This window comes from Microtus oregoni, unplaced genomic scaffold, assembly GCF_018167655.1.
Source record: "Microtus oregoni isolate MIOR12 unplaced genomic scaffold, Mior012 000099F_ref0000060, whole genome shotgun sequence".
NCBI classification, from domain to species: domain Eukaryota; kingdom Metazoa; phylum Chordata; class Mammalia; order Rodentia; family Cricetidae; genus Microtus; species Microtus oregoni.
In genome coordinates, this window is record NW_024544712.1 from 357,341 (window position 1) to 380,188 (window position 22,848).

Below are 22,848 nucleotides of genomic sequence, written 5' to 3' on the forward strand. Positions count from 1 at the left end.
CCATGAATGCCTGAGGACCTGAGCTCAGCGCTCCAGAACCCACATCATTATAGATATCCCAGCGCCCTCTGCTGGAAGATGGGAGGCTGAGACAATGGAAGTGTCCCACAGGTTGCATGGCTTATGCAACAGCAAAGAGAACTTGTCTCAACTAAGGAGAAAAGGTAAGACAAACACCTGAATGTTGTCCTCTGACATGTGTATCCACATCCCCCAAAGAAGAATTTACACATGCTTGTACTCACACATTACATATTATATAGACAAAATAGATAACTCTCCCTTTGTACTGTGTACTATTAATACTAAAATCAATCTTTTTATAATACTGATTTTAATAAAACATTCTAAAGCTACATTTAATCTCAGCCATTTTGGGCCAAATAAGATATTTCCACAACCTTTTTTTAACGTACCCTCAGCTTTTCCTTTCCTTTCCTTTTTTTTTTTTGTTAATAAAATGCATCTTTATACCTTTCGTTTTTATTTTTCAGAACAGGATTTTTCTATGTAGCCTTGGCTGTCCTGGAACTTGCTCTGAAGACTAGGCTGTCCTCAGCATCACAGAGATCTGCCAGTTCCAAGAGCTGGCTGGGATTAAAGATATGTGTCACCACTGCCCGGCTATATGCCTTTCTTTATAAAACAGCTTCTTCTCTTCCACAGAGTTCTATCTCAGAATTTTCCAGTAGTTTAATTTCACATGTTAATCATAATTTTTGACATTGCATAACCTTGATTCCTAATTAAAACTAAAAAGTATTGGAAATTGTCTTTTATCTGTATTTTTTACATTTTGTAACTTCTAGAGATGATTTTTCATATTTATGAATATGCCTACATGCTTAGTTTCATTTTACTATATAAAGAACAATATGCCACACAAATGATATTACAGGGACTCGAGAGACTATATTTAGGAATATATATGTATATACAAATACATATTTGCATGCAGTAACAGTGAAAAAAGAGGCCATAAATTTGGTGAAGAGCGGGGATGGGTATAGGAGAGGGCTGGAAGTGAGGAAAGGGAAGGAAGAATGTTATTAAATTATAATCTCAACAATAAAGTAGAATGAAAAAGAACATCACGAAGGATGGACATGTAAATTCAGCTGAGCATTTCAGCATTCTAGCTCACCCACATTTTACCGCGTCATATCTCCTTAACATTTTCAAATTATCGAAAGATATTTGAAACTGAGTTCAAGTGGGTATGTACTACAAAACACAAATGTTATTGAAAACGTCATCTAGAAATATCCCATTTCAGCCAGGTGGTAATGGCGCACACCTTCAATCCCAATACTCAGGAGGCAGAGGCAGGAGGATCTCTCTGAGTTCAAGGCCAGCCTGGCCTACAGAGTTAGATCCAGGACAGCCTGAGCTGTTACACAGAGAAACCCTATCTCAAAGCAACAAAAACAGAAAGAAAGGAGAGAGAGAGAGAGAGAGAGAGAGAAGAAGAAGAAGAAGAAGGAGGAGGAGGAGGAGGAGGAGAGGAAGAGGAAGAAGTCCATTTCTGTCTCATTCAGTTTTACTTTATTTTTTAGACAATGTCTCCTATAGCCCAGTCTGACTTGAACTCACGGCACAGCTAAAGATGAATTGACTGTCTGCTCCTCCTGCCTCTACCACCCGAGAGCAGATTCTAGGCACCACAACCCACAGTTTATGAGCTGCTAGGGTTTAAAAGCAGAGCTTCATGAGTACTGAGCAATCACTTTAGCAACTGAGCTACAGGCGCAGTCCGTCTTTTCTTAATTACACTTGAATTGCTGGCGAACATTTTGTGAGACTGTAAACAAAGCTACCCATGAGGGTTACTTGCTTCTTTGGTTTGGTTATTGCCGGCAAGTCAGACAAGTACCAAAAAATCACAGAAACAAACTAATTTTTTTCAGTAATACTTTATTTACAAAAGTCAATAAATTTGGCTATGGGGCCTAGTTTACTGAAACTAAAATGTTAAACTTGTTTTTTCTCATCTCTCCTCCTTTTCCTGGTAGTTTATGTTCTCAAAAGCTAACTGTCATGTTCTACAGAAGACCAGGTAGGAAATGTATGTCTCAAAGGCTCATTGAAAAAATACAAGATTTTCCCAAGAAAGAATTTCGGATGCGTCATATTGGAGGGGGATTTAGAATGAGTAACAGATATTGTGACATTATAGGGATTTGCTCCAGTATTTTACAAAGAAGTATGTAGATGGCAATAGGATAAGGTTTGAGTTTGCCCATAGAAGCCGGACTCCTTCCTTGATGTTTGGTCTCAGTGAGTTTTCCACGCCTTGGCTTCTAAGCAGAGAAGCTAGGAACTTGAAGTGGAACACATCAAAGATTTGAGGAAGTGGGTAGAAGTGCAAAGATGGTGAAGGAACAGAACAAGAGCCATAGGAAGTAGAAATAACAGGTTTGAGTGGAGCAGATGCGGGGAGAAGTCAAGTGTACCAAAGACTAGTGAAGTTCCATAATATCCCAGAAGGAAGGATTGGACATGGAGTGTGTTAGTCAATTTATTCGTAATGAATACACTTCAAACCAGTAACACCATGACCACACACGGTGCTCTTAATGTGAGCAAGGAAGCGCCAGCCCCACTTGAGTTCCCCAGTTCTCTCTCAAGCATAGCCTGCAGTCAAGCTTGGCAGCCCAGGCTGATAACCTCTGCATTTGGGAGGCTAAGGGAGGACTGGCCCTCTTGAAGCTGCCCTAGGCTACAGAGTGAGTTCCTAATCATTCTGAACTAGAGATGAGATCCTATCTCAAAAAGCCCAGAAAACAAGAAGAACCCTCTCGCCCCTCTTTACTGACTTTTGCTTGTCTTGGAATCTCCTCCACAGAGAAATCGCGGTATTAGAGGCCAGAGATTGTAGAGGTAGAAAAGTGTGATGTCACACATTATCAGGGTCACAACTGACATGCCTGTAACTAGAGGCTGGCAGCGCCTACAGTCATGTCGCCTAAACATGTCCACACTCATCTTGAAACTGGCAGGCAAGACTGTGACTGTAGTTCCAGGACAGCACTCTTACCTGTCACGCTCCAGGTCCTGAGTTCTAGCTCAAGCACTGCAGAAAGGAACTGAATAAAAAGAAGAGAGGGAGGGAAGTAAAGAAGAGATTGACAAAGTGTAACAAGGTCATTTCACCAAAATTGTATTTCTCAATGTATTTATGTTTGAGAAAAGGTCTCTCTACATAGCCCTGCCTAGCCTGAAACTCACTATGTAATCCTGCCTGGCGTGGATCTCACTATGTAGACCAGGCTGGCCTCAAATTCCTCCTGACTCTGCCACCCAAGTGCTAGGATTAAAGACATGGACTACCACACTCAGCTCACTGAAGTTTTATATCACACAAGAACCTTCAGAACTGCACAGATCCAAATGTTATGCTTAGGTTTGCTAAAGGATGGGCAGCCATGGCGATTGAACAAAAGGATAAGATGTAACGCTAGCAGACTTGGGAAAGAAAACCCAAGCCTATTCAGATCTTTCTTGCAGCATTCCTTACTCCAGAATACAGGGCAGGAGCCTTTAGAATGAAGGTCCTCAGAGAAGATGGGAAAAAAGGAGGGAGTGACCTTTCTGGATTCGATGGCTTGTTTTGGGAAGGGGATGGGGCTTCAGTCTTGGGGAAAGAGGAGATCTGGTTTCTACAGCGCCTTTCTAGGGAGTAAAGGGGAGTGGGGCATAAAAGGGAAGGTTAAAATCACAAGTCTACTTCATCTCTGAGACTGATGCTAGGCCTTCCGTTATCCTTTAGTTCAAAGTATTTGGAACACCAAAGAGTCATAATTTGGTGTACAATTTTGTGAGCCCCAAAGGGTGTCTGATAATGTAATAAAAGTGCCAGTCATATGGAAAAGCAATTAAGTCAGGAGATAAGACCGACATATAATCCATTTAAAATGTACCAGCATTAGTGAACACCACCAGGTAAAATAATGAGGTGGCAGACTTGCATCTGTGACTGAAGAGTTTGATGCTAAGGTAGTTGGAGGGAAGATGGATGGGTTTTGATAGAATCTCCAGCAAGTCCTAAAGGCGAATAGCAGAGATGATGACAGGAGCAGCGCTTGGGTTACAGCAGTGGTCCTCTACCTTCCTAATGCTGCAACCCTTCAATACAGTTTCTCATGTACTGACCCCCAGCCAGAAAACTATTTTCATTGCTACTTGATAACTGTCAGCTTGCTACTGTTAGGAATCATAATGTAAATATCTGATATGCAAAAATTATCTGATATGCAGGATATCTGATGTATGACCCCAAAGGGGTTGTGATCCCCACACAGGCTGAGAACCACTGGGAGAGATGGAGGGAAGGCTAACAGCAAAGTTGAGCATTGGAAGGGGTTACTACACATTACATGTTTTAAATGAGGAGCCGTATTCAGGAATTGAATGCCCACAAAGCCCCTTCTCCATTCATTCCAGCTCTCACCCCTGAATGCATGAGAATCACCTGGGGAGCAGTTTTTATATTTTAAAAATAGTGTTTTGATTGCAACACAAAAGAGTGTGTATAGCAGGATTGAACCATATACCTAACAATATTTGTGTGTGGTACTGCATGCCTGTAATCCCAGCATTTGGGAGGCTAAGGCAGGAGGATTGCCCTGGGTTTGAAGCCAGTTTTAGGGTATATTATGAGTTCCAGGTCAGGCTGAGGTACAATGTGATACCTTGCCTCAAAAAGGAAAAGAAAGAAAGAAAGAAAGAAAGAAAGAAAGAAAGGGAATCTTTTTGGGAAGTGGAGAAGGTAAATATTTTGCTATGTATATCTTACATACTTAAAAATAAGAATTTGGGGGTTTGGATATGGTTCAGTAGTTAAGAGCACGTGCTCTGCAATCAGAACCAGAGTTCAGATCCCAGCTCCCATGTAACGAACCAGGAATCTCCACCAATGCCTATAAGCCCAGTTCTGAGGGGGCTGAGAGAGTGGGACTGTTGGAACATTCTAGTGTCAAACCAAGCCAAAAGGCCTCTGCACATAGAGCGCACACACCTATGCACACATGCACATATACTCGCACACACACGGACATACAAATTAATCTTTTAAACGAAAATTTAGCCAGACAGTGTTGGCACATTCTTTTAATCCCAGCTCTCAGGAGGCAAAAGAAGGCAGATCTCTGTGAGTTCGAGGCCAGCCTGGTCCACAGAGGGAATTCCAGGACAGCCAGGACTGTTATACAGAGAAACCCTGTCTTGAAAAACAAAAACAAACAAAAAAGTAAGAAAAAATAAAACTATGGTCTTCGTCTCATCTGTCTAATTGGTATTTAAGAGATGAGTATCTCACTACATTTCCCAAACTGGCCTCCAGCTCCCGGGTGCCTGCCCACGTCTGTGCCCTGGACCGCTGTGATACCTAGGGCCCCTGTTCGGCATCTTACACCTGACTTTGCTGGCCCTGTCCAGCCTGCCCATCTACCTGTCATTATAGTAGCCATGTGCGTCTTCATTTCCTTCTACTTGCATAGGCAAGTGCAGCTCATGACCAAGCTGTCCCTGCTAAGAAAAGACCCCTCTTAGTCCGGTCAAGACTGTTATCAACCTAGAGACAATCATGGTATGCTGGATGCCAGACTTAAGGTGGCACTGCTCCTGGTAGTCTGAACTGTAAGCCACAGAAATATTTCTGTAAAGAAATACTTCCCACACCTGGCCAAAGCCAACTCACTGGTCAAGGCTCTGATATATTCTGCAGAGATGTCGAGCTGTGTGGTACCTTCCACAACCCCTTTGCTGCGTGTGCCTCCACTGGTACACTCAGAATTCTGCCTGCCTTGCATCCACTGCCAGAATGGGGGCCAACACTTGGGTCATACCTTCTGAAGACATCCACCTACTGATGCTACCTTGGATTATGGGAGGAGGCAGCAGGTATCATTACCAGTCATCAACCACTCGCAGAGTCCCTGACTCTACCCAGCCAGTGGGGCCCACAATGCTCTGGTGTGGTCCTGCAAGGCTTCTCAGGCCCATAGCTTTGTGGTCATGGGACACAGAGATTTTTTTTTTGGTCAACTCCCAAGTACCTAGGAGAACATTGGATGAGTGATGAAAACCTGGCTCTTCAGGTTTTTAAATAGCCTTTTTAACTTGTACTGCACATCTCTGGTATAACCTATGGACTGCTTTCCCCTACATGATGTTATGGGTGTGCAGGGTGAAAGAGAAAGGAGCAGCCCTATGCTATCCCCGTCCCCCACAATGTGACAGGATAACAAGGATGGAAGCATCCTTCCTAAGGCTGATTCTTTATTTTTCCTTTCTGAGACATAGTCTCATACAGCCCAGCTTGGTCTTGGACCACACTACATAACTGAAGATGACTTTGAACTTGAGAGACCTCTCAAGTACTGGCACTGAGGCTTTCTCGGGAGTTCTGAGAAGCCTCTGAAAGCCGGCCTATCTTAATTAGTAGGAAGGGGACCCACAAGGACAGCACAGTACAGAGAAAAGCCTTTCCATTGTGAGCTCACCAAGCTCCTTTGTCATCAACTCGGATAAGTTGTCCCTGTGTTTTGGAGTAATTTCTCATGGACTGGGGCTGGCAGGAACCCTTCCACATTGCATCTCCTCACCATGTTCTCACTCCTCTTTGGTTTCTTTCCCTTGTTTCAGTTTTATAAGACAGGGCCTGTGTGGCTCAGATTGGCCTTGGCTTGCTATGTGGGCTGGTTTTGATCTCCCGCTTACTCTTTCTCCAACTTCTGCCTGCTAGGATTACAGGTGTGTTCCTCCACACCCAGCTTCTGCTTGCAGCTCTTCTGCCTTTGCCAGTCTCTTGCTGTCTCTTTAGTTGTCTTCCTCCTCTGGAGCTTGAGGTGGTTTCTGGTCCGTGTGAACCTCTTCATCCCATATGTCCTCTTTTTGTTTATAAATTTTTACTTTACTTTTATGTAGTGGGTATGAATGAGTATGTATCCACATGCGTGTGGGGGCATGGGCACATGTATGTACCAGTGCCCATGGGAGCTGGAAGAAGGCATCAGAAGTTGGAGCTGCAGGCAGCTGTGTGCTGCAGTTATGATCACTGAGAAGTAAGCACAGTTCCTTTGCAGAAGCAGCAATAACACTTAACAACTGAGCCATTTCTCCAGCCCCATCTTTTTATGTTTTTTTTTGAGGCAGAGTCTCACACTACGTAGCCCAGGCTAGCCTGGATCTCACTGTGTGAGATCCAGCCCAGCCTCAAGTTCTCAACCAGATTCTCATCTCAGCCTCTCTGAGTGTTCATGTAACAGGCCTGAGCCGTCACTTTGAGATGTGGCCTGTGGTTACACGGCTTGGAAAGGGCATACATATGCGTGAGGAACTAGAGAGATCCCTTGGGATGGAGCTTCAGTGTCCCCCAAAGTCTGGAAATAAGTCACAAGCTTAACTGGACTTCCTCCTCAGTTTCAGAGGTCTTTAGATGTGCCAGGCTCATAACAAACCCCTTTTCTGCCCAGAGAGACCCCTGGCAGGCATTGTTGGCCATGAATTGGATTCTCTGCTCCCACCTCACCAGAAAGGAGTCAAGGTTATAGCTTCACTACAGAGTCACATGCTGAGCACAACAGGAATTGGAATCTCTGTCTTATTTTTTCTTTCCGACACAGGGTTTCTCTGTAGCTTTAGAGCTATCCTGGAACTAGCTCTTGTAGACCAGGTTGGCCTCGAACTCACAGAGATCCACCTGCCTCTGCCTCCCAAGTGCTGGGATTAAAGGTGTGTGCCAGCACTGCCCGGCTTAATCTCTGTCTTATTTAAGGCCACATTCTAATTTTTTTAATTTGTCAATTTGTATGTGCATATGTGCTTGCCAATGTTGCCGCAGTGCCTGTGTGGAGGTTGGAGGACACTCCCAGGGGTCACTCACTCCTGTGTGGAGGTCGGAGGACACTCCCAGGGGTCACTCACTTCTCTTCTTCTACTGTGGCTTCCTGAGAAATGAACTGTTGGAGACCAGCCTCGACAAAAACACCTCTTACCAGGGTAGGGGCGTGGGAATTTAGAAATATAAGTAAATAATACAGAGACACGTGAAAAATAACAGAACAGAAACCATAGAATGGTACCGGGAGGGCATTCCAGTGAACACTGAAATCATCGACATTTAATTTTCCATTTGCTTTCATACCCAATTCAAAGGGGGAAGAAGGTAACAAAAAACTTCTTTAACATGATACAAAGGGCAACTTAAACACTTAATCGCTTTAACACTTTGAGACATCAACTCATTAGCATTCTGTTGTTTAGGCAGTGAAGCCAACCTAGACCAACACATCCTGAAGGCCACTTCCCCTGTGACTTCATAATTACAGAAGAAGGAGAAGTACATTTGCATATCCCGACCGTCTGTCAGGATGGAATTTTGTATGATCTGTCTTAACGTCAGGAAAAGCATGTATTGACGTCCTGAGTTGGGATGCACAGTTACGCTTGTCAACCACTTTGAGCAACCTCCAAGCTCTGACTATCAGACAAGGTGGAAATAGGCTCACATTTTTGCGCCTCCACACCAAACACAGGTCTTTAGGCTTGGCAGCAAACCACTGCCAGCTGAACCATCTCACCAGCCCCTGAGGCCAAATTCTAAAGCCATGAATGTACTCATTTCTATGGAACTAGAAATGCCTAGGACCTTATTGCTTTTGTGTTATGATTAAACCCTGGGCCTTACATGTACTACACAAGCGTTTTACCACTGAGCCCACCTTCTAATATAGTGATATTTTATTTATGTTTTATAAATAAAGCTTGCCTGAAGACAAATGGTAACTTGGGATCCCCAAAACAGCCTCTAGAAATCAGCTCTGCTCCATTTTAAGTGGGAGCTCTTACATCCTCATCCCCCAGGTTCTGCTTTAGAATTTGTCCTATGAGCTTGTCTGTCTTTTTTTTTTTTTTTTTTGGTTTTTCGAGACAGGGTTTCTCTGTGGCTTTGGAGCCTGTCCTGGAACTAGCTCTGTAGACCAGGCTGGTCTCGAACTCACAGAGATCCGCCTGCCTCTGCCTCCCGAGTGCTGGGATTAAAGGCGTGTGCCACCATCGCCCCTGCAATCCAGCCACACCATGGAGAGGTTAAGCTCCCTCTCCAGCAACAGAAGAAGGACTTCCTAGGCGAACTGTAGACCCTTCCTGAGCCTCTAACGTCTGTCTTGGCACAAACAGATGGCAGGAGGTTTCAGAACTGGGGAGAAGTGGTTGGTGTCCACTCTGTTCCTTTTCTTTCCCTTGAAGAGCTTTTTGTAATATTAGGAATCCTTACCATTAGAGCCTAAAGACCTGTGAGCATTCGCTCTGATTTTTGGGACTACGCACAGGAAGGCACACTGTGAACACAAAACAGCAGCCATGCGCCAACACTTTCTAGGCTTGCGGTTATGTAAAGGAAGAGAATAAACAAACAGACGAGGTCCCTTTGAAGCTGGATCTTGGAAAAGGAATACAAGTGATTTCTCCAGTGGAGAAAAACACGAGGTTCTGACCCCCCTGCCGTCACCACGCTCCTGTGCCTGTCAGCCAGATGAAAGGGGTGCAGAATGTTCCAGGGGAAGAGAGCTCCCAGTAACCTGCACAAAGAGGGTATGAGCAAAGGGTACAACACGAACCCCCACAGTGGTCAGAAGCTCTGAGATTCTGCAAATGAATTGAAAACACCATGATTGTTTCCTCCAGGCTGGACACAATGGCTTCCATCTTGAATCAGAGTAGCTCAGAGAGAGTGGGGAAACACATGAGACTGTGCCTTTTCTCGGGGATGTTTAAGCCTGTTAACAATGGCTGCAGGGAGGACGGTATGTCAGCAGCATAGCCGCATGTCATTCAACTTTGCTCCTGTAAGTAAACCTGAAAAAGCTAATTGGTCCAGCAACAACCAAACCACCTGCTTTCTTCCAGCACCCAGCTCTATTCTCATAGTGGTATCAAACTTGTTGAAGAAATTTTTGAGTCTCTCTTTCACAGATGGAGTCAGAGTTCAAGAAGTTATGCAATTGGTAAAGCTACCCTCCTAATAAGAAGCTGAATGGTATTGGAACCCAGACCTTGTTTCCAGGGCACACCCCCTTCTGCTTCCAGGGCTTTGGCATCTGCCATTTCTACCTTCTCTATGGCCTATACCCACTGTACTTTTCCCCACATGCATGTTAATAAAACACTTGTGTCTATGTAAAGAGAGCAAATGTGAACAAGTTTTATCAAGAAGGGGATTTATAAAGATGGAGGCCTCACAAAATCCAGCAATAATGCAAATGGACCTTAGAAACAAAGGTATATATTATTTGATATGTCTGGGATTCCCTCCTGACTCTATCCCAAATTCTCTGGGAAAGTTCATGAGAGGAGATCTCGTACAGCCAAAATAAAGAGTGCAGAGACAACCTGAGAGCTCTTTACCCATAATGCTCTTCTTGGTTGCTCTATAAACATGAAACATGTATGCCGCCCCCCATAAATACAATTAGAAACATGACTACCTCAACCAAATCCATGGATAACTAACTGCAAGTCGTCAGCAAGCACTAATCCGGATATGATGGTATCACATAGAGACCCCCCTCTTCCTCCAATTCAGTCACAATAACATGTGTCTCCCTGGAAACGTGCAATCTCTGATGAATGTAGCTTTCACCAGAAGATTAATATGTAACAGTACAGAAATAAACACGTTCAAAAATTCCCTTTCAGGGACGAAGGCACACATTGATCCATCACTAAACCTGAGAATGTACCCTTCCACCTGGATTGGGATGACAGAAATAAATCTCAGGTATAGGAAACCCCATGGGAGTCCTTTGCTTATTGTGTTCTTACTTAACCAGGCTGTACTTAGGCCAGCATTGTGCTCAAAATGAGGTTCTGAAGTTTGGAAATGCGTTTGAATTTCCCAGATGGCCCGAGGGGTCTGCAAAATGCGCCAGTATACCCCTTCCATAGCCCTGCACTAAGAGATTTGGCCTAATTAACAGGGCGTCTAGCAATGCAAGGCCAAATCACCAGGAGAATGCAGGGAAAACAGGGCTATCAAAAGAATTCTGTTTGTTGTGCGCAATAACTAATCCACTTTAGAACATTTACAAAAAGGCCCCTTTTATACTTGTCAATCCTTCTCTGTCCCCTAGAGACGTGTGCATCTCTCCTTCAACTCAGGAGTGGCTTTCCTAACGACCTGTGAGGCAGTCCTTGGAAACCTAAGTGTCAGGAACAATAGGGCCTCTGTCTGTCTGCCCCATGTTGGTAGGGCAGAAATCTAATTCCCAGCCAGCATGCACACTTGACCCAATCACATTTCCATTGATCAGTCTTGTGTAATTTTTTTTTTTTTGCTTCCTTGATGCTATTCCACCCCACCCTGTTTCCCCATTCTCCCACTCTTCTCTGTCCAAAAGGAAACAAAGCTCAGCTCGTTCTTTGCCGTCAGTAGTTAGTGAGAAAACTCTGTTTACAACACTGTCTGGCTTCGTTTATCTTTGACACTACTGAAAGCACAGAGTTCTACGCTCAGCGTTTCTAGGGCTGGGAATCTAGCGTTAGGCGTGGGAAAATCCTGTTCAGAATCATTGGCAGGTTTTGCTGATGTGCTGATCCAGAACTCCTGCTCTGGACGGTCAGTTATGACCCTGGTTCACCAAATGTGACTGCCTACTGACAGAAATGCTCTAAATCTTCATTTGAGTGAAAACTGGTTTCACGTTGGGAGCTCTCCCAGTAACAAGTGTTAATAACAGGTAGTCAAAATCTTGTCGTTGGTCTCCTTTCTCTTCCCTTCTTTCTGCCAGTGCTGGGGCTGGAACTCCTGGTCTTGTGCACGCTAAGCAAGTGCTCGACCACGGCTGCAGCTTCTATTTCTTGGCACTCGGAGGATGCTGCTCATTCCCTCTGCCCTTCTGCTCAAGACCCTCTCCATCAGAGACCCGAAAGGAAATAGAAGCTGAGCTCAGCACTGGTTTGCTTGGTTTTTATTTGTTCGTGGCACTGAGGACTGGAAGCTGGTAAGAACACGCCCAGCTCCAGGACTTCTCTCTGAGTCCTGGGAGCACAAAATGTCATCTCCCTTCCCATCAACGGAGGCTAGAGGACTGCTGTCCTTATCAGTTCCACATATTCAGGGTTTGTAATTTGCCATGCCTCATTTCTTTTTGTAACCAAATGTTATATTTGTGAGTGCAAAGACAAAATAAATAAACGAAAAAGCACAGCCAAGATAAAAAGGAGCAGAGAAACATTTTTTACTCAAAGCAGATAGGAGACCATGAGTATCTCAGCCAGCATGGCTTTGGGATTGACCTGATTTGGGGCAACGGAGAATGAAGAAATGGCAGGACACATCCTGAAAAGCTGGGATTGCATGGGCCTTGCACCCTGATGAAGAGCCAGCAGCAATAGCCTGGAAACTCAGCACGTTTATCATATACAGCAGTAATGGGAAGCCCCTTAGCTAAGCTTGGTAGGGGAGCTCTGTGGGGAGCAGTCTCAGGCTGCAGTCACTGGGGAGGAGGAAGCTGTCTTGATACTTTGCACGCCCACTAGCAGCATCATTCCCATGAGTCTGAGGCCTTGGGCTCCTTGACGTGGCTGTGCTCATGTCATTCATGCTCATCTGCACAGGGTATGCTCTTTCCCTACATGGGAGTTAATTCCAAAGTACTTCCTTCTTTGAACAAAGGAATGAGAGTTCAGGGAGCCTATAGAGTCATACGGGAAAGCACTGTAGCGGGGGCAGTATTTGTGTGCCTGCTCAGTTAAGGAGCACAGTCCCAAGTATGCTGTTTAAAAGCACCATTTAAGAGGGAAAGATACAAATTCTAGACATAGCTCAAGTTCACAGAGCATTAAAAGGCTTAACAGGTAGAAGAGGAATACTCTGTGAATTCTCAGCTTTTTGCACAAAGTTTTAGCAGAAAATAAAGAAGAGGACGCTTTCATGTAGGTACAGGTGCGCTCGTGTGTCTGGAGGTGCGTTCATGTGTGCCTGTGGAAACCACAGGGCAAAATTTGGATATCATTCCTTAGGAGTCCTCCAGCTCAATAAGGGTCTCTTATTGATCTGAACTTATCAATTAGACAGGCTGCCTGGCCACTGAGTCTTAGGAATCATGTCTCTGCTTACCCAGCACTGGGATTACAAGTGCACTGCACTGAGCCTGGCTTTTTCAGGTGGTCTCTGAGGACTGAACTCAGGTCCTCATGCTTGCAAAGCAAGCTTTTAACCAGAGAGCCATCTCACCAGCCCAAAGGATACTTTGAAGGTAGAGTAATGCAGGAGTTTGCCTCTGAAGATGGCTGGCTCATTTGTGGCTAACATTTTCACAAGTGCCTTATGATTCAATTCTTTTTGTTGTCTTGTGGGTTTAGTTTTTTTCCCTTTATTGTTTGTTTCATTTGTATCACTGACTGACCTGGAAAACACTACCTTCAAAGTTGTGTCAATCCTCCTGCCTCAACTTTCCAAATGTTTTGTTTACAGCTGTAAGCCACCACACCCAGTTAGAATATGGTACTATAAGAATACATGAACACGCTAGTATTTGTTTACTTTATTGGTTCCCAAAAACCACTAGGTAGCCTCGGCCTGGAGCTTAAGGCGATTGTCCTGTTTCAACCTCCTGAGCACTGGGACTGCGGGCATATACCACCATGCCTAAGGTGACAGTGTTTGTTTCTGCTGTAACCTTATCAGCTTAACAAGGAGTGGGCCAATTTCTAGGAAAGGGATGCTGGAAACTATCTAGGAAGCACATTTTTACTAAAAATCCGTTCTCATCTTTCATGCCTTCAAGCCACTGTCCTTCCATTCACTTTGCTTCACTATCCCTGCCATTCTGGATCTATGTAACTCTTTTGAAAGATTCCTTTATAGAATTTGTAGCTTGTTTGTATTTTCATCCTAACAGCCCCTTCTGACATCATTCATCATGATCACTTCTGGGTTCTGCACTTTCGTGTTCTGTCGGTCACCTTTCAGGAAGCTCCAAGGCAGATGCAACTATTCTTCAGTGCAGACCTTATTTTCTGCTGTATTCTGGCTGAAGGGGCGGGCCCTAAAAGCTCAATAGAAGACGGACACTACGTGGATTTCATCGGAGAGGCATGCTGCAAACAGAGTTCTCAAAAGACTGCCATCAGATTAGAACCCTGGCAGCTATTTTGAATTGCTCCTCTCATGGGCAATTTTCCTAACCATGGGGTGAAAGCAAATCGCCTAACCATATAGCATAGCTTAGTGAGTACCAATAAGGTTCAAGTTCTGGGTGAATTTGTGTGGGTGCTTTATCTCCCTGATCAGAGATCCTCAGGGCAAATTACAGTCAATTTCATTTTGTCTGTACATTGTTTTAGCTAAATGTTTTGTCACTCCTGAGGGGTACAACTCTTCAAAGAATGACGGGAGCTAAAAACGATGGTAATGGTTGTTATGCTTCAAGTGTGTTCTCGTCCACTCATTTAAAATTATGCATATCATCTTTTCTTTTTTTTTCTTTTATTTTTTTTTATTTTTTTTAATATTTATTATGTCCTTACAGATGGTTGTGAGCCACCATGTGGTTGCTGGGAATTGAACTCAGGACCTTTGGAAGAGCAGGCAATGCTCTTAACCTCTGAGCCATCTCTCCAGCCCGCATATCATCTTTTCTATGGAAGGGGAAATTCTCCCTCTCAGGGAACTTTAGCTCACTTTAGCCAAATTCAATCAATCCACTGTACTTCCTTTCCCATGATGCATCACCTCCATTCCTTTCCCTGGGAATGGCGATATAGTATCCTGAGGCAACGCAGTTGGATACAAGGAGTTTTGGTGCAAATCCTAGACACACATTTTCATATCCCGTTTCTTCTGACGTTGTGCACATCAAGGCCTGACCTGGGTGGCTGTCTGGTTCTTCCACTGCATCCTGATGCCATCCGGGAAAAGACTACAACTCCCAGGATGCCCATTCGCCCCGCCCCACACCCCTCCCCCAACTAGAAAGCGAGTATAGCAGAGAAGACGAGGCAACATGGCTCCCGGAGGTGGAAGGCAGAAGCTTCACCCGCTTTGAAGCAGTGGAGAAGAACAGCAGAGGGCAACTGGAAAAAGAGAAGTGACTAGGAATTGTCGTCGCTTTTACCTCCCCAGCCTCTTCTGAGTCTGGTCAGCCTCACCTTTGCTCTTCACCCGCACCCAGTCTGTGGTCTCCTCCCCGCCCCGCCCACGTTCCCTCGCCCCTCCCGTCGCCAACCCTTTCCCCGCCCCCCTCCCCCATACCCCCCGCGAAGTGCGCACGCGCCCGCCTCCAGCTTCGCGCGGGGATCGCCGCCTGGCCCGCTTGCGCAGCCGCTGTTCCTTCTGCTCACGGAGGAAGCATGGGCGTCCAGGGCTTCCAAGAGTTCCTGGAGAAGCGCTGTCCCGGGGCCGTGGTGCCCGTGGACCTCCTCAAACTCGCGCGCACCGTCTCGCGCCAGCAGCAGCAGCAGCAACAGCAGCAGCAGCAGCACCTGCACCGCCAGCTGCCACCAGCAGCCCTAGCGCCCGGGGCTCCACGCATCACCAGGGGCTCTGCTCCTCTGCCGCCGCCGCTCCCGCCTGCCTCCTTTGGCGCTTACTCCGGGGGCCCGGGGCCGACTGGGCACCATCACCCTGCTCACCATTTCCACCATCACGGCCAAGCGCCGCCAGGGCTGCATCCGCCGCCGCCCCCTCCGCTGCCTGGGGCTCGGGTATTGGTAGATGCGGGCTCGGCGCTGCCGCGGCTCTATGGTGGCTACCAGACGGATTGGGTTTGTGGCGGCCAGTGGAATGCCATGCTGGGCTACTTGTCAGCGCTGTGCCAGGCTTGTTCCTATCCGGGCGGCGACGGCCTGGAGCTGGTGGTCATGTTCCCTGGGGGCCTGGGGAAAGACCGACTGGCCGAATGGGGCCGTCGGTGCCAGGCGGAGCGGCAGACTGCGCAACTGATCGTGGGACACGTGGGCAACAAGGGCACCCCTCCACCGCGGGCCTGGTTCCTGCCACCTGCCTGCCTGAGCCACTGCGTGAGGCTAGCACTCATCCGCTTCCGGGTCAAGGTGAGGGAGGGGTCAGATTTTAAATGAAATGTCCCACACCTGTTCCTTCCAGACTAAACACCTAACCATTTACTGACTTACCTGCCACTCAGTCAGCTAACCTACTGGCGACCATTTTATCCACCTATGCCCCCTTCACATGGCCTCCTACCAATCCCCGAACCTACATGGCTGTATCTCTATCCATGTCGTCATAGTAACCCCCTTTTCCCTTCACTTACCCCATCGGCCTACCTGTTGGCTTTAGCAGAATTGACTCACAGTTTCTTTGGGGTTTCATGTTTCTCTTGCTATCATCTCCCTCAAACTGAAATAGTTTTTTCCCTTCATTTTCCAGTTGACATTCTCTCCTGTATCTCTTTTCAACCTCATGGCAAATAAAACAGATGTTAGTCGAACACCTTTCTTCTTTTCCCCCCATCCATTGAATCCTTTTCATCGCAGCATGCTTTTATCTTGGCATGCCTTAGCTCAAAGAAACAGTCCACTGAGTGAGTCACTGTTTAGGAAGATGACCACACTGAGTAGGGGGTTTCAAAGACATGAATGAGACACCGTTCCTGGTCTTGGCAGATCAAATATGGAACATTTATTTCATGGTGTAAATATGCGTGATGACTATGCTTTCTGGTACAGTACCTGTTTGGATAGGTGGGTGGTTTGATATCTGTGGGCTGAAATGGTCTCGGGAAACTTCCTGAAGATGACAGACCTTACCTACGTCTGTGAGAACTGGCTAGATTTGAATGGTTCACAGCTTTTAGAGGAGGTTGTTTTAAATAGTTACAGAAATCGAGCAGAAACAAAAAGAAATACCGAGTGTGTGAGACCCCATGGGCTTAAATGTAAGTCCAGTCTGTGAGTAAGTTGGGCCGCTGCATATGGAGCTTGGGGAAAAGCTTGGCAGCATCTCCGGTTCTTGGCACCACTGCTGTTACGCTGTTGCTTTCCCATACTCTTAGGTTTCAAGTTCCTACGTGTGGAGAATAGTAAGGCTTGAGAAGGAAGGAGGTGGGCAGGAAGGAGAAGCAGAAAAGCAGCCAGGGTTAGGTAGGAAGAAATTGCAAACCGGTTTTCCAACCAGAGTTTTGGGGGATGTCCTCTCAGGATTGGGGGGTTGGGGAATTGAGAAACTAAACAGGTGGCAGCTGGTGGAGTAAAGAAGCAATAGAGACAGAAAACTATGCTACGTAGAGATAGATATTGCAGAGGTTAGAGACTGGCTAGGCATGGAACGCTCTGCATCAAATCTGCCTAGGATTCATAGATTACAGCTTTTTCGATTTGAAAAGCCAGCACTGGGCTGGGGGCAGAGCTCAGTGGTAGAGTGTCATTACTAACCGGGAGACCCTTGCTTCCAGCTCCTAACCCTGCATGCAAAACAATCTAATCAGGAGCTAACTTAAAATGTAACTGCACCAGAACCCCACTTACCTGTTTTCCTGACTGAATGTTTCAAAGCAGATTCATTTGTAGTCATTCCTTGCAAATTGTTCTTAATGGCACCACCCAGGCTTCAAGGGATTTTTATTTACCCCATTGTTTTTTATCTTGCCATCGCTGGCAAATTGACTGCTGGCACAACTGCCAACTGTGTTATTGGGGCAGGGTTTTGCCTTTTTTGTGGGGGGTGGGCTTGTGCTGGGGACGTGCTTTGCTGTTGGACTACACCTGTAGCCCTTACGTGCTTTAAAAAATTGTCTCAGTGGATCTTTACAGTAACCCATGAAGCAGTATTGCCCCTGTTTTCCAAGTAGGAGAACCCAGCGGACCCAGGCGCTTTACACACTTGCCCAGTGATAACCTAGTAATAAATGATAGAGCTGGAATTCTGGGATTTATGTCCATGAAGTCTGACTCCACAGCTTGTGTTCTTAACAACAGCGTTGAAAGATGAATCTTTTTAAAGAGGCACCGTGGTTAGATGATTACCTCACTGGCACCTAGAGGAAAGCAGGCTCTGTTTATCCACTTGTGTTCCTTTACCAAGTGCTTTCTGTTAGTGAGTACTGTGCTGGCTGCAGAGAATTTACAATAACGACTCTCCAGGGAGCCAGGGTTTAGTAAAGACTAAAAACAAAATCCAAATACTCTGCTAATTGCACTAGATGAAAACTGCAGCCTCTTTGCAGGGGGGCATGGTGATTGATTTCTTAATGAGTGATGAGCATGTGCCAGTGCCTTTCCAGATTGCCCATGAAGAGGGTTAAGGTAGTAAAAAGAGGCTGCTTTTTTCCCCATCCATTGAATCTTTTCCATTTCAGCATGCTTTTATCTTGGCATGCCTTAGCCCAAACAAACAGCCCACTGATAGTGGCCAAGGTTATGGAGACCTAGAGCAGCTTGTTCGCGCTGAGTAGGTAACTATTATCATATTTACAACTATTATTTGCTGAATAGGTTTTGATTGATAGTTGGCAGGAGAGAGGAATCCCGTAGGTCTGAATTTGTTTATATTCTCCACCAGTCAAAACTTTTGAGAACCAACTCTTAAGTGTATTTTGTCATATTTATCAGTTTTTTTGGCAACAAGTTCCCATGTATTCCAAGCTATTTTTTAATTCGTTGTATAGCCATGGCTGTGCTTGAATTCTTTCTGATTGTCCTGCCTCTACCTCTTGAGTACAGTGATCAAATTTGGTGCACTGTCAGTTGTTTTTTTTTTTAAATCTTAGCAGTGGTCATGGGCAGTCACGTATGCCTGCATGATTCCAGGTACCCAAGAGGCTGAGGCAGAAGGATGCTTGAGCCTTGGAGTTTGAGGTAAATATGGTAATATAGTGAGACACCATCTGTAAGCAATACACACAAAAAATGATGGCTTGGATAGATCCTAAGAGAAGAGATTGTAGGAGTGATTTCTAAAAAAAGTGTTTAGTCTTATAGGTAGGATGACTTGCACACCTCATCCCAGTCTTCACGGAGCCTGAGGCAGTTCTGAGATGCATAGCGAGACACATCTCAAAAAAACAAGTTAAGAGCATGTACTCCTCTTGCAGAGAACCCGAGGCCCAGCACCCATGATGGGTGGCTTACAACTGTAACCCCACCTCCAGGCATCTGACACTCTCTTGTGGATTCTCTGAACAGATGCACAAACACTAGCAAAAGCGTGTAAAGTGTGACTTAAGACTGACTCAAGAATTGTGCAAAATAGTGTTGATGCTCTTAGATCACTTGGCTGTGATCAGCAACTTTGTTGTTGGCGTGATGAAGAATGTCTTGGATTGTGGTGCAGACATGAAAGAGTATGGGTCAATAACTGTTCGTTGCCTTTTCAGAACTGCATTCTGTCTTGAAGGTGGCAATTTTTCACATGGGTGATTTGCATATGGAGCATTTCTCTTGTTTGAATATTAGTGCTTCAGAACAAAAACTGCATCTCTATTGTGCCTTGGTTTTGTTCTTTAGTTTAGAAGTCAAGGTGAACCTTTATTTTTAACCTCACTTTCATTTTATTATAGAATAAAGAAGTGGCAGGATTAAATACTTGATAAAGTGCTGGCTGGATTTTCTGTTTAGCTTTAGACAAATTTGGACTTCATAAAAATTTTGGTGTCTGTTGTTGAAATGTTTGTAATTTGGCATGTCATAATTATTTGCTCAGTATACCTTTGTAAGTGAAAACAACCAGTAGCAAGAAAATTTAGTAACCCCCAAGTTCCTGGCCCCATTCCCTTCCAGAAATAGAGTAACATAGGGTAGGCTAAGACTGACTCGGGAGATGATGCGATGTAATGCAGGCAAATGGAAGCTTTATTTAATGGTTATTGTAAATGAGCAAAAAGATAACCAGCACATAAAGCCCTCCACTTCACAGTTGTCTTACAAGGCAACTAAGTGGGCTGATGGAAAAGGAAAAGTTTGGTCGTGTCCTCAGAAACCCTATTGGTGGCACGTGAATAACCAGCCTCGAGAACTCTTTCTGGGTGCAGGTGCCATTTGTGCTTTCCTCCTGATTGTTTCCTAATCCTGTCATTGAGACTGAAAAGCCTGGTTCTAGATACAAAATGATCATGCAAACTCTCGCTGTCACTTCTTGAGCACCAAGTTGGGTATAAAATGTTTTTAAACACAGTGTTAATCTTTGTCAGATGTACTTTCTCCTCCCCATTTTACAGTTAAATAACTTAAATGCAAAGAGGGAAAATGTAGGTTGAGGATTTTAATATAGTTGAGTGTTGAACAAGGAAGATCCTGGGTTCAGTCCTTAGGGTCAAAGCCAAACCAAACCAAGCATATTTTGGTGCTGTGGATTAGCACCTATGCATGATTGGTACCTACTGAACCACTGAACCAAAACCCAGATCCAGTCATTTTCTTTTGGGAGAGGAGGTGGGCTCTGGTAAGCGAGCTATAAAAGTCATTAGCGCTCTACTGCTTACTTAAGTCTTTCTGCAGAATCACATGACATTTTCTCTTGGAACATCTTTTTGTGTAAGGTTGTGTACTTTTATTGACTTAAGTGCAGAGAAACAGAATTGTTGAACATTGCATTTGTGCCAGCAATGCTGAAATTCACAGTCCTGCCAATAGCAGACAAATGTCTTAGCTAATTGCCAAGTGAGTCACACAGTGACGTTTAGGAATTCAGAAGTAGCAATCCCTTTCTGTGCACAAATAATTGGGTGCACGCGTGCGTGTGTGTGTGTGTGTGTGTGTGTGTGTGTTAATGCTAATGGAACCTGGAACCTCACACATGTAGATGAGCACACTTCTCTTAAGGTCCTGGTCTCATAATAATCTTTACAATATTAATCAATCTTACTTCCTTTAAGCCATTATCCTTATCTCCTTTCTTTGTTCCCCCCCCATTATTCTTGAGAAAAGACTATTCTCATTTCTTAATCTGTTGCCACTTAAAAGTTTTTTTATTTGATGTGGGGGTGGAGGGTGTGTGTGTGTGTGTGTGTGTGCGCGCGCGCACGCACGTATGCACATGTGTGTGCATATAAAGTGGGTGCGTGTGTAGCACAATGAGAGTGTGGAGGTCAGAGGACAAACAGTCTCTTTCACCTGTGTGCCCTGGGGATTGATTTCAGATCCTCAGACTTGGAAGTACATTGACCTGAGCCATCTCCCTGGCCTTTTATTGCCAGTTTTAAAAACATTTTAAAAGTGTTTTTTTGAACATTTGTGTGTTCAGTGCAAGTGCCTACATATGTGTGTATACATGTATGTATGGGCACAAATGTGCTACGGTCCGTGTGTGCCTGTCAGAGGTCAGCTTGTGGGAATAAGTTCTCTTCAGTACGTGGGTTCTAGGAGTGGAACTCAGATTGTTAGATTTGGCAGCAAGTGCCTATACCTGCTGCACTATTTTGATGACTCTAAAATAATTTTTTAGTTGGCATGCACAGTAATGGGTTTCCTTATAATATGTTCATGTGTATATCATTGTAATTTGCTCATATTCATCCCCATCATTATCTTCTTTGCCTTACCTGCTGTTGAGTTGCCCTTCCTCTTCCTAAATAACACTGTTTTCATATCACTCAAATTTATATGTTCAAATGCATATATACAGCTTTTATGTCATATATTTTTAAATTTTTGATCCTACATATGCAAGAGAACGTGTAATATTCGATTATTTTCTTTTTCCCTTCCCATTACCTATTGTAGAATTATTTCAGCTAATGAATCTACCTGTTGATAGATCGGGGCATGTCTGGTTTTAACAGGTATCTTTCCTGGTATGCCAGTTGGTGTTATAGGTTGTCCCTTTGTCCCCTGTGCCAGCAAGTTTCCTTTTGAACGTATGTTCCAGCCTGTTACGGGACAAGGGGTGACACACTCTCTTCTGTAACTACTTGCAACTGCAACCAGGATATCATTTTTCAGGGCTCAGGAATGCTGAAATACCAGTCAAAAGCATGGGAGAGGAATCCAGCCATGGGGGACTTAGCAGAAGCAGCCGGTTTGCTGACTTAGCTGAGGAGACAGGGAATAGTCACTCAGCAGGACTGGTTCACATCAGTTTTTAGCAAGTCGGAGCTCAGGAGTTTGCAGTCCAAAGTTGATTCCTAGATGGTGTCTATCAAGCAAGGGAAATCTGCTGAGACATAGACTAGGGACAGAAGTTAAAGTTTAAGAGTTTAAAGAATAATCTTAAATTTGTAACTTTGATGCCCGTAGTCCTAGTAATTAGAGGAGGGGAGAGATCCCACCATCAGTATAGGCGAGTGGGGAATCTTTGGTTTCAGCCCCTTTGACCTGTGAGAGGTAGATCCATGTCTTACAACTCCCTTGGCTTCCTGAAGGTTGCAGGAATTTTCAGTTTACAAAAAAAGAAAATTTTTAGATATATTAGCATTTACCACTGTTTGTATTCTGCACTGAAATCTACAGTGTAGACGAAAACAGCTACCAGGAGTCTGTAAGAAAACTCAGTATGCCAATAGCATAAAGAGAAGTCTGAACATTGCCAATTTTCCACATACCTTAAATCCTATTCCTCTACCTTTGTAACTTGCATTTATACACCTTAAGTCAGAAGTTACCTAAGCTTTCACATCCTCAGACCTTTGTACACCTTAGAATACTTCCACGCTCAGAACTTACATAGACTTCAAACTCTTTCTATCTATCTAATCATTTGCCAGAGACATGAGTAGTTATTACTGAGAACAGTCATTGCTAAGTAAGTTCTTTTAAATAAAAGAACAGTAAAATGTTATGTCTGAAACCTCTGTATCCTTTAATCTGAAGCCTGTTAGCAAGGCAAACTTGTCTACCTTTTCTTAACAAGAGACCTATAGATGTGGAAAAGCAAGGCTTGATTTTTTTATA

The 22,848-nt window shown here is 44.6% G+C and overlaps 1 protein-coding gene across 1 annotated transcript in view; it reads left to right on the forward strand.

Moving 5' to 3' along the window:
* Positions 1-15,003: 15,003 nt before the first annotated feature.
* LOC121443063 (constitutive coactivator of PPAR-gamma-like protein 2) overlaps positions 15,004-22,848 on the forward strand; it is a 138,028-nt gene continuing 130,183 nt past the window's right edge. The window contains 1 exon segment of the mRNA XM_041644750.1: positions 15,004-16,056. Coding sequence (XP_041500684.1) covers positions 15,355-16,056 — 702 coding nt within the window. The 5' untranslated portion in view covers positions 15,004-15,354.